This window comes from Canis aureus, chromosome 6 (genome assembly GCF_053574225.1).
Source record: "Canis aureus isolate CA01 chromosome 6, VMU_Caureus_v.1.0, whole genome shotgun sequence".
Taxonomy (NCBI): Eukaryota; Metazoa; Chordata; class Mammalia; order Carnivora; family Canidae; genus Canis; species Canis aureus.
This window is the reverse complement of record NC_135616.1, coordinates 4,134,801-4,146,988: the sequence shown is the minus strand read 5'-3', so window position 1 is coordinate 4,146,988 and position 12,188 is coordinate 4,134,801. Positions and strand designations below refer to the sequence as shown.

Here is a 12,188-nt window from a genome sequence, read left to right as displayed (position 1 = left end):
ATAAAGGCATTTTATGAAGTTCAACATCCACTTATGATTAAAAGAAAAAGTCTCAACAAAGCATATACAGAGAGAACAACAATCCAATTTAGATATGTGCAGAGGATCTGAACAGACATCTCTCCAAAGAGGACTTACAGAGGGCCAACAAACACATGAAAAGTAGTTCAATATCCTTAATCATCAGGGAAATACAAATCAAAACCACAATGAGATACCACGTGTACATGGAGAAAAGGGAATCCTCGTGCACAGTTGGTAGGAATAGTAAATTGGTACAGTCACTGTAGAAAACAATACAAAAAATTCCTCAAAAACTTAAAAATAGAACTACCATATGATCCAGCAATTACACTTCTAGGTATTTATTCAAAGAAAATGAAAACACTAGTTCAAAAAGATAAATACACCCTATGGTCACTGTAGCACTATTTAGCCAAGATAAAGAATCAAAATGGAAGCAAACTAAGTGTCCATTGATAGATGAATGGGATATATATATATATATATATATATATATATACACACACACACATACACACGCTATATACATATGTAAAGTATGTACTTATTGAAATCTTGCCTTTTGTGACAACATAGAAGGACCTAGAGGGTATTGTGCTATGTAAAATATGTCCGATGGAGAAACGCAAGTACTGTATGATTTCAGTTATATATAGAATCTAACATACAAATGAAAAGCAGACTTACAGAAACAGAGAACCATCTGGTGGTTGCTGGAGAAGGGTAGGGAATAAATAAAATAGAGGAAGAGGATTAAAAGGTACAAACTTCCAGCTATCAGATAAATAAGTCATAGGAATGCAATGTATAGCAGGGAATACAGCTAATAATATTGTAACAACCTTGTAGGGTGACAATTCGTGGCTAGATATATTGAGGTGATCACTGCATAATATATGTAAATGTTGAATCACTATGTTATACACCTGAGATTAATAAACAATGTAAGTCAACTACAATAAAAAATGTGGGAGAGGAATTATGATTCCTAGCGCCCTTTAGCCATCTATTCATCATATATCACACAACTAGGTTTCCATGAATACGAACCCCACAGGTAGATCTCTTAATATTATGTCTAGGACTTAGTGTCAAGGACTCTAAGAGTGTAAGGAACTTGCCCAAGACCATGCAGTTAATAAAGAGCAGAGTTGGCTTCATGTCCTGGGGACAAAGAGCCTGTACTATTTACCTTAGTATATCCAGCTGCCCAGTACAAGTCTTGACAGGGTAGGCACCAGTGTTTGTCAAATGAATAAACAAAAGAATAGTAATTTGAAGATGAGATCAAGAAACTGATATCAATTCCGTTGAACTGTCTCACTGTAAAGATAGGACAGCATTTGAACATCAACTGAAGCCATATTAGAGGTTTGATTTATCATAGTCAAATAAAGCAAAAAGTGTGGGACTTCTAAAAACCTATCCCCAAGCATAACATAACATGAGCCAGTGTTTCCTGAGCGGAGAATTACATGTATATTCCCTGAAAGTCCCTCTGTCTGAGCAGTGTTTGCCAAATCTAAAACAATAGAATATTACATCTGTGCCATCCCAAAAAAGGACCTATAATTAATTCATTAAAAATTTCAAGAAACGAGCATCTTATAATTTTTGCTAGCATTCCTCTTGGTGGTGAGCTGATATTAATAGTACACACCTAATAATTTACTCAATTAAATATTTTCTTGCTCTTTGCTTTATTATGACATAATAAAACGTAGTAATAATAAGTCTAATGGTATAAAGACTAACAGTGTTTTTAACAAAAACCAGACGCAAGCAGTTTTAAAATATCTGCTACCATTTCCTCTCCAACGTCTAAACATGTTTTTACAAGTTAACAGACCTCTTTGCCTCTTCACATAGGCAAACTGAGTATCATTCTTCTTTTCTCAGGGTGTCATTAGTGATTCTGGTAAGGTCCATCCTGAGTGAGAACCTCAGAATCAGGTCCTTTTGATGATTATTTTACACACACACACAGACTTCTTATGGTTAGTGCAGTACAGTTTCCTCCTTAACTAAGACCCTTGTTTGGAGATGGAGAAAAGAAACTATCTTTTTTCTCCCCATCATCTTGGAATAACTCAGACAATTGTTTACAAAAGTTAACTCAGCCTGATAAAAATTTCACTTGCTCACATGTTACCAACACACAATAAAACTTCTCCTTTACCCACTCCTTTCATCACAGGGAAGAAAAAGGTCTCCTCCACAAAAACCACATATTGAGAAGTATTTGAAGGCAAAGCCAGAAACGGTTAGCAGTGTGTGGCTGTTATTCCTCTGGCAATTTGGATGCCCTGGACACAGAACTGGGCCCACTACCTGTGCCTCACCTTCTCCAAGAGGAGCTAGCCATCATAACTGATGAGACAAAACTTACAGACCCACACAGGCACCCAAGGTCCATCCCTTTCCCCCACCATTGGGAGTTTTGTTCTTATCTTTCATGGGGTTGCCCAATCTTAGTGAACATTTGGAAAGAAGGTTCTCAGAAGGAATGTGGTTCCTCAGAACAGAAGACAACTTTGTCATTAGAAATAATTACACACCTTGACAAAATCATCTTCATTTGCCTTAGTGTGTGTGTGTGTGTGTGTGTGTGTGTGTGTGAGAGAGAGAGAGAGAGAGAGAGAGAGAGTAAACATTTCACATGTGAACTGATGAGATGATGATGCTTCTAAGCTATTCTTATTGTAGGTCAGTGGTAATTATTGCCCAGGGAGTGCTGTTGTCTTGCAATTTGGAGAACTCCTATTCAAGTAGCCCCCAATAAGTAAATGACTGTACTAGTTGAATAGTACTATGAATATAAGACTCTCTTATCCACCAGCCTGTAGGAGAATACATTAACAAAAATAACTTGTGGGCATGACCACCCAAACAGATGGAAGCAATCTCTAGCAAATAGTGAATTTCACTCTGTAGTTAAATGCACACCTCTAATATTAGAACTATTATTATCAAGAGTATATGAGGGGTGCCTGGGTAGCTCAGTAGGTTAAGCATCTGCCTTCAGCTCAGGTCACGATCCCAGGGGTCCTGGGATCGAGCCCCACATCAGCTCCCTCCTCAGTGGGGAGCCTGCTTCTCCCTATACAGCTCCCCCTGGCTGTGTGCACGTGCTTGCTCTTTCTGTCAAATAAATAAAATCTTATAATTTAAAAAAAAAAAAGAGTATATGAAAAGATATAAAATTTCCTGTTGAAACCAACTGAAAAATGCTCTGGACCCTGAGCAGTTACAGAGTCAAAATCTAAAAATTTATAGTCAGGTACATGAAAAGAGGTATCTTCCCCATCTTCATGGGAAGGGATTCCTTTGGACACATGGAAAGACTTGGTAAAGCAGTATGGCACATGGAGAACAAGAATCTAGTCTGGCCAAGATGTGACTAAGTCTCACTAACATAGCTCTCTCACCAATTCCTTAATAAAGAGAAGACAGTCATAATACCAGCACCTCACTATGTATTATTCCTCATTTGTTAAGTGGATTTATAAACCAATTCACAATAAATGTGTTTTTTTTTTTCATTCCGGAGTGGAGGTTCTACTTTTTTAATAAATCCTTTTTCTATCTTCGAATTAAATAAGTTAGTACATGGGAAGTACTTAGAATAATACCTGTGACATAAAAGTTGGCTACTTTTTTTAAATTAATAACATCTTCAGTTCAAGGGCCACTTCCAAATATTACATCCAATTCTGTGGTCTTGGTCAAGTAGGAGTTGCCTAATTATCGTAGTCAAGATTCCAGAGTAAATCTAGTTAATCACTACTTCCTTCAGGATTCTGAATTCTTGTCTGGGTATCTCATCTCATAATTGCATTCTGGAGGTAACGTATCCTTATAGTATCTATATCTATCATGGAAAGATGCTCCATGTGTATTTGTCACTTGTATCAACAATGGTTATGTATTCTCATTCAAAGAAACTTTAAACATCCTCATTTATAATGAGGGGTGACCTTCACATATGTTATTTTACTGAGTACTCTGGTTTTATCTTTTTTTTTTTCTAAAATTGACATGACTAATTTCATCATCAGTTTTTATTTTTTCCATTGAACTTGACATCCGGTGTTGTACATATCAGATCCACCTTAACAGGACAATGGCTTGCAAATTCTTAAGGCAACTTCAGGGAAGTAATGTAAGATCAGTTTAAAGAAATGACAACATCACTGAATAAGTATATGGCTTCCAAAGATGACATCTCTGCAAGAGGTTATCTCATTCAGTGAGATATATAATATCCATGTGTCTGGGAGGCTACTCCTGTGAAGAACCCTGTTTTCTTCTTTTTTTATCCTTCACAAATCCAAACACAGTGTCGTGTGAAGGGTAGTCTTTCAATTAATAGTTGTTGAAAGAAATAACCAGTCACACTTAATAAGATATATTTTCCATAAAATATAACATGTATGTCATCAATCTGCACCAAAGCAAATTAAAATATCTCCTTTAGTATATTCAAACTATTTCACCAGACCATTGTACACTGGGCCTGGTGATCTATCAGCCAACAAGTATTTATAAAGTGACTACGTTTCCCTTGTCCCCTTGTCCCTCGCAAATCTCCAGAAGGACCTTCTATTGTTCTGTCTTGGGCATGAGTAAGAACAACACAATAGCTAAGAGTGTAGCCAACCACATGGCACCTGTGTGTCCTAGGGATTGTACTCAACCCACCTTGAATTCAGTCTCTGTCTGTCAGAACTTTTTATAACAGTTTTTAATGATACTAGCAGCTCTCTCAAAAGGTCATTGCGAAAATTAGACTAGTTCATGCATAATATGAACTAGTTATTATATGAATATATCATCACAAATAATAATATTTACTTAATAGGTAGAGCTATTGGCTCTCTAATAACAGATTACTTGACTTAAATGTTATTCAGCAAGAAACCCTGTAAATCACCTAATTCTTAGCTGGATATTTAAAGAGTACTAAGAAATGTCCTGAGGTAAATATAGGCAATGGTCATACACATAAGACTGAGATTTCTAAATCTTGCTCACTGTCATGTTCAAAGTAATAAAGTTGTTCTTCAAAATAAATAATATTATTAGGCAATATATGCTGAGCATTTGCCATGGTCCTTTTCCGTATCTCATACATTTTATTATTTATATTCCATCCAAATAAAATAGAACTCTTCCCCCATATTGGCTGATGTGGCTTATGCCATAAGGCATAGGGAACCCATGTCTAGTTAAAGAACTCAAGTTTGAATGTTTGGGTCACTTATAACTAATTATGTATTCGTTAATCTTTAATGGAGTGCAGTCTCAATCTGTATACAAAGCACATCATTAAACAGAAAAAAAGACATATTTCCCTTTTAATATTATATGCTTAAATAAAATACCTATAATTTTAAGTATGAGCATAAAACATCTTGATTTATTAAATTTCTCATGATCCTCTGATCCCTATTAAATCTAAAATAGAAAGTTTCATGATCCATTTTATCCCAAGCTTCTGTCTCCAAAGGATGGTTATATGCAATAAACCATCTATGATGGTTTCTATCTATGATGTTTGCTTTCTTCTATGATGTTTGCTACCATGGATATTGAGGTACATTTAGGACTATAGCTGTGTTATAAATGCTTCTAAAATGAGAGACTCTGAGTAAATTCATTCATTCAACCCATATTTACTGATGGCCTACTATACACCAGATATTGCTTCTGTGTCCTGGAAATACAGTAATAAACAAAACGGCAAAATCTTTCCCATCTTGAAGCTTACATACTAGAGACTCAACAAATAAATGTATTAAAATGGGACTCTGGCTCAGCCTCAGGTGCAACCCTGAAAAGGCACCAAGACTCCCTCATTTTCCAATAGCCACTACGGCAAAGGACATGTTTTCTTTTTTAAATTTTATTTTTTATTTTAATTCAATTCATTAACATACAGTGTATCATTAATTTCAGAGGTAGAGCTCAGTGATTCATCAGTTGTACATAACACCCAGTGCTCATCATATCACTTACTCTTCTTAATGCCCATCACCCAGTTACCCCACCCCCCCATCCACCGCCCCTCCAGCAACCCTCAGTTTATTTCTTTAGTTAAAAGTCTCTTATGGGGATGCCTGGGTGGCTCAGCAGTTGAGCATCTGCCTTTGGCTCGGGGGCGTGATCCTGGAGTCCTGGGATTGAGTCCCACATCGGGCTCCCTGCATGGAGCCTGCTATCCCTCTGCCTGTGTCTGCAGTCGAAGCCCATCCCCTCACAATTTTACTATAATCTAATTATGCAATCTTCTAAAAACTGTAATCCTCCAGCCTCTGTTAATCCTGTCTCTATTGCTCCACGTTGGATACTATAACTTCGGTTGTATCCTTATACAGCCAGGCAGACTTCAGGTTTATCCAAGAAAGAACCACCTAAGCCTTCCCGGGGAGACGGGTAGTTCCCAGTCCATCAGTGATTACAAAGAGGCAGTGCACACATTGTGGAAGAGCTTCCACCATTGGTTGCCAGAACATGCTTGGTGACTCCTAAAAGCTCTTCCAACTCTAGACTCAATGAAGCCCATGAGCAAGCTCAGTGTACCAGCTCCAAGCCTCCTTTTAACTTGATAACATTTCAGCATATGACTGCTAACTGCACCTGACCTTCCCTCCTCAAGAAGGTCACTTGCAGCCTTATAGCAAATTTTTGCTATGTCACAGGCATGGTGAGCGCCTCCATAACACTGAGGTGTTCCGGGCACCACGGATGGCACTGAGATCAAAATAAGTAAACATCCTTGTCCTAAACGACAACAGTGGAGAGACTGGGATGGACCTTCAGAACTATCCCAGGAACCGCCAGCCTCCACCTACAACTCTGAAATTCTCCACGCGCTGGGCCCTCTAGGTATATACGTAGAGGAAAAATAATCACACAAGAGAAAAGTAAGTTCAATAGACAAAATGCAGGGCAGGGTGTCAGGGATTAACTCTTACATGTTTGCACTTCCAGTCAGGGAGTCTACGTCATTGCAAGGTCCTAGCAATGTGCACAGATACCTTTGACTCAGAGGCAATCCGAATTCACGCATGATTTCAGGCTGACTGTCTGTGAGCGGGCAGTGCAGAGACTGCTGACAGTTCTTTCATTCTGACAATGTACTTTCTTCCTGACTCATGAGAAATGTGTGTGAACATGAATTTGAAGATCCGGGTATGTGTGAGCCTGTGTCTTCCTGCAAAGCCACACGCGGTGCGGTGACTCTTTCAGACCCATTACTATTTGTGTCTACATCACGTTGGCTGCGATGTCCCAGACTACACACCTCCAGCAGTGCCCAATGTGGGATATCTCAAAACACAGACTTTAGGAATGCCTGGCTTGTGAATCCGACATGTTCAGAAAAAAAAAAAAAAATGTGTGGGACATCCTCTCCTAGAGACCCTCTGTGTTCTCATAAACAAATAAATAAATGAATAAGGTTATGTTGAATATCAGTCATGCTTCCTGGTGCTAAAATGCAGGAAAGAGGAAAGTAGTCACAACACTGCTTCCACAATACTAACCGGAAAGATGCCTGTGGGTTTACCTTTCAAGCCCAGTGTTTCCTTCTCTCCCATTATGAGTAACACCAGCAGACATGTGCTCATTGTGCTTTGTTTGTGCACTGACCTCGTAACACTCTGTAGATTCAGGATATTTCTTTACATAGAGAAGCACTGCCTTTTTGCTTTTGATTTGATGTTTCCCCTGTGAGCTTCCTGACATCAGTCCCTGGCACACCAGATACATACAGTGGGCCGCCTGTCTCGCCCTTCAGGACGTAGTTGCACATCCACTCCTGCAGAGACGGAGGCAACTCAACAGAAAGCCAGGCTGGTTAGCTGGGCAGAAGGCAAAGCCACAGGCTGCCACCAACATCTAAAGGGGAAAATCCCTTTAGATTTTCTGATTTCCTGATCAAAAGTATCAATAAGCAGATACTTTGATATAAAAGCAAGAGATCATTTGATTGACTAGATACAGGTACTCATTGCTAAAGCACTTTCTTCTGAATGTGTAAAAAACCTGGGTTTTTTTTGAAGCATGCACTCCAGGCATGAAATACAGGTTGCCTGTATGGTATAATCTGGTTCTGTGGTCAAAAAACACTCCGTTTCAAAGTTTTTGTTGATTTCAAACTGTTGGAATGAGGCTAGAGTGGGTGTGGTCCCACAAACAAGAGATTTTGAGGTTTGATGAGGATTTGTACACCTCCATTTTTTTTTGAGCTCTTCTTCCTTTTATGTATTAAGGATTTAAAGGACTTAGAAGAGCTGTTACTTAGGTTCCTCCTCAGGCAGAAAGTCATCAGAGCATCTGCACTCCTAACTTTTCAGATGAGGAAACATAACATGCATTATAAATGCAATAGTTAAGGGGAGGGAAGAATGGGAAAGAGACATTATTTGCTATGCTGTGTACACCGAGTCTTCACTTCTTTTCCTGGAGAGTCACCACCATGAGCTGACGAGAACAACCGACGGCCTTTCCCATACCACTCCTTTGGTGGGGTCAAACACAACTCCCTTTTTTTTCCCATGTGAATATACAGCATCATGCTCACCTAAGACACTAGGCACAGTCCTTATTTCTGATACTATATTTGAAAAAATATACTATATTGATCCAGTGTGGTTTAATGTATATACTTGTGGAAGAACTCCAAATATATAAATTTACAAGCCAAACCATGCTTCCTAATTAGAGCCTTAGAAGAAACACATTCTTTTCTATGCCTGCAGATTCTTGCAGAGCAATGAGAAATGGATTAAAAATTTGCAGTAACATGCTTGAGAAACTATACCTTAGACTCAAGTTACTCTCTTTCAGGGCTTGATTGAGGCATATGTAAGAGATGTATAAACAAGTCATGACTGGGACCTGGTCTTACCCAGCTCTCCTGCTACATGGCTTGGAAATGTAAGGCGATGCTCTGCCTCCTTTCCACTGGCTACCACATTCTTCCCGGTAACTCAATATGCAAAGCATGTGCCAATGTTCATTGCCCCACCCTCTACCTTGTTTTATTTATTTTTTTAAGATTTATTTATTTATTTATTCAGAGAGAGAGAGAGAGAGAGAGGCAGAGACAGGCAGAGACACAGGCAGAGGGAGAAGCAGGCTCCACGCAGGAAGCCCGACGTGGGACTCGATCCCAGGTCCTCAGGACCACACCCCAGGCTGCAGGCGGCGCTAAACCGCTGAGCCACCGGGGCTGCCCGCTACCTTGTTTTATTGAAAATACACTGAATTCGTCTTAACTGACCAAAATGTTCCAGATACTCTGCAAGTATCTGCAGAGCAAGCCTAAAAAAAGGCCTACTCGGGAACTTGTATGGGAGGATAGCTGTGTAAGTGACAAAAACATGTCACCAACAAGCTCCACACTACTCAACCTGCAGCCACCCAAATGCTTGATGCCTGCTTCTAGCTGGATCAGCATGATGCATAGATAGCACCTCTCTCTCATTAGATAAAGACAGACCAAGAAGCCCAACAAAATACACTCAGACCATGGTAGGGAACAGTAAACTTCTCTTACCTTGCATAGTCGCTTTTGTTGGTTCTGAGAACAAAGGGATGAGCAAGAGGTAGATGAGGTAGACGAAGGAAAGCCCATTGTACCGGAACGCACATGCTGCAGTTGGGAAGAGAAAAGAGAAGGAGAACATCGTTAGTAATGACAGGCTGCTGAGACCAGGGTGCACAGGCCTGTGTGGGGTTACTGTATCAGGGACTGCTGCATCAAACGGCAGCCCAAGTAGGCATGTCAACTAGGAAGCAAATGAGCATTTATTCTGTGTTCATCACTATGTTGAGCATCATGAGAAATGCAGAGGTAAAATGCATGGTCCCTGCTCTTAGAATCTTACCAAGAAGTCAGCACCCATATACCTGAAAGGAGGCAGTCCATAAGTAAGTTAGAAATTCAGCTGGAGAAATTAAAACTGCTACAAAAATACAGAGGGCAACAGGATTGGTGAGGGTTTGGAATGTTCAGGTAAGTCTGTCCATGGAAGAAAGGAGACAGAAGAAAAAGAAAATAGAAGAATATTTGCTCGATGCTCCATGGCAGGGCTTTACACAAATTATCTCATTTAATCCTCATTTTATAAGTAAGAACGCACAGGCTCAGAAAGACTCAGTAATTCACCAGAATCTCCCAACTAAGGTTTGACTGAGTTAGAGTTAACCTCAGGTCTGCCAGGCTCCTGACCCTACACTCCTTTTTTCTGTAGTGCTTATCATCTGCACAGAACTCCAGAGACCTGCTCCAAGGCAGGGCGCCTTACCTCTCCAGGTTTGCATTTCCCCATCTGCAGCAGACCTGTTAATTTTCTCTAACTCATAGACTCACTATGGGGAATAAAGAGAATGATATATAATAATACCTATGGCTTAGCATCTCATACGTGAGAAGCCCTCAAAAGCATGAGCATTTATCATAAACAACCTCATTATTATCCAAGGAGAAGAAAGTGTACAGTGTTTCATGCAGAAAGAAAATGAGCATATTATAGCTATAAAAATAAATTTATTGGATGATTAAAGAAAAACTAAAGATGAGAAGGACTAAGTATTAGTCTATGGGATGAGGACATCTGTTAAATGATGACGCAGATGGAAAAATGTTGGAAAGAAAGTTGGTGGGAGAGAAAATGGAGGGCACAGAATTATGGAGTTGATGTTAGAACATAACCATAATAATTATTATTATTACTAGAAAATAATAGTGGTACCTGGGTGGCTCAGTCAGTTAAGCATCTGCCTTTGGCTCAAGGTCATGATTTCAGGCTTCTGGGATCATGCCCCATGCCCCATTTCAGGCTTCTGGGATCATGCCCCATGCCTCCCCCTGCGCAGGGAGCCTGCTTCTTCCTCTCCCTCTCCCTACCATTCCCCTTGCTTGTGCCATCTCTCTCTCTCTCTCTGTCAAATAAATAAATAAAATCTTAAAATAATAATAATAATAGTAATCATCTAGTGACTGTATGAGATCTGGACTGAGGGAGAGTGAGGCTGAAACATTATGGTGACTAGGGAATAAATGAGGACTCCAGGTGGTGCAGTGGTGATGGCAACTTTAAAAAACAGCAGACGGAATAAAAAAGCATTTTGTGAAATAAAATGGAGAGGTGTGAGGAAAAATTATACAAATTATACAACAGTGACTCCAAGGCTTGTAAATGATAAGGATTACTGCCACGAGGAAGATAAGAGATTTAAGAAGTGGTAAGTGTACCTTTAGAAACACTCATGGAATTATTATTTTTTTAAAGATTTTATTCATTTATTCATTAGAGATATATATACAGAGAGAGGCAGAGACACAGACAGAGGGAGAAGCAAGCTCCATGCAGGGGGCCCAATGTGGGACTCCATCCAGGTCTCCAGGATCCCGCCCCAGGCTGAAGGCGGCACTAACCAGGTGAGCCACCAGGGCTGCCCACACTCATGGAATTAAATCATGGGGTGTAGACCAGATGGAAATGGCTATAGTGTGGACAACATCGCTGCTAGGGCTCTAGCAGGAAAGGGAGATGCAGCCTGAGCAAGGTGTTCACTGATAGAACAAGAAGGAATGAGCTCTCCTATGGCAAAAGCTATCAATGGAGAGAAGCACAAAAGACAGAAGCATCTGCCTTGGCTGTTGCCAGCCGATGGGGGATGGAAAAACTGGCAGGTATGAAAGAAAAAAAGCAGCAGGAAATTTAGGACAGATATGGAAAAATCCAAGAAGGTCTGGTCTCACATGAGAACAAGTTTTCACAAAAGAAGTTCCTGACCACACAGAGATGAATTGATCATCAGTAAGGATGTCCTCAAAGTCTCTGAAGAAAGAGTCCAGGCCAAAGAAAGGATGGAGGTCATCAGATGGAAATGCAAGAGAAACACTGTTGTAACCAAGAATCAAGAAACAAGAACGTGAGTCAGGGAGCGTCAAGAGACCACAAGAGGACCGACTAGGGAAGACGTGGCACAGGCAAGGCCTAGGTGCTCCTGCTCAGAATGTGAAGCATCTGGGAAGACAGGACAGTCCAGAGTGAGATGCACATCAGGATTCAAAAACATGGTACCCAGACAGGGAGACCAGATCAAAAAGTGCAGAGTTTCGAGACAGGATTTGAACAGGAGCATGG

General features: G+C 40.1%; 1 protein-coding gene across 5 annotated transcripts in view; it reads right to left on the bottom strand.

Annotated features, from left to right (window-relative positions):
- PIEZO2 (piezo type mechanosensitive ion channel component 2) overlaps positions 1 to 12,188 on the bottom strand; it is a 442,052-nt gene that overhangs the window by 349,243 nt on the left and 80,621 nt on the right. For all 5 annotated transcript variants that reach the window (XM_077899942.1, XM_077899943.1, XM_077899939.1 and 2 more), the window contains exon 2: positions 9,590 to 9,685. In XM_077899942.1, the coding sequence (XP_077756068.1) occupies positions 9,590 to 9,685 (96 nt within the window). The remainder of the gene's footprint in view (positions 1 to 9,589; positions 9,686 to 12,188) is intronic.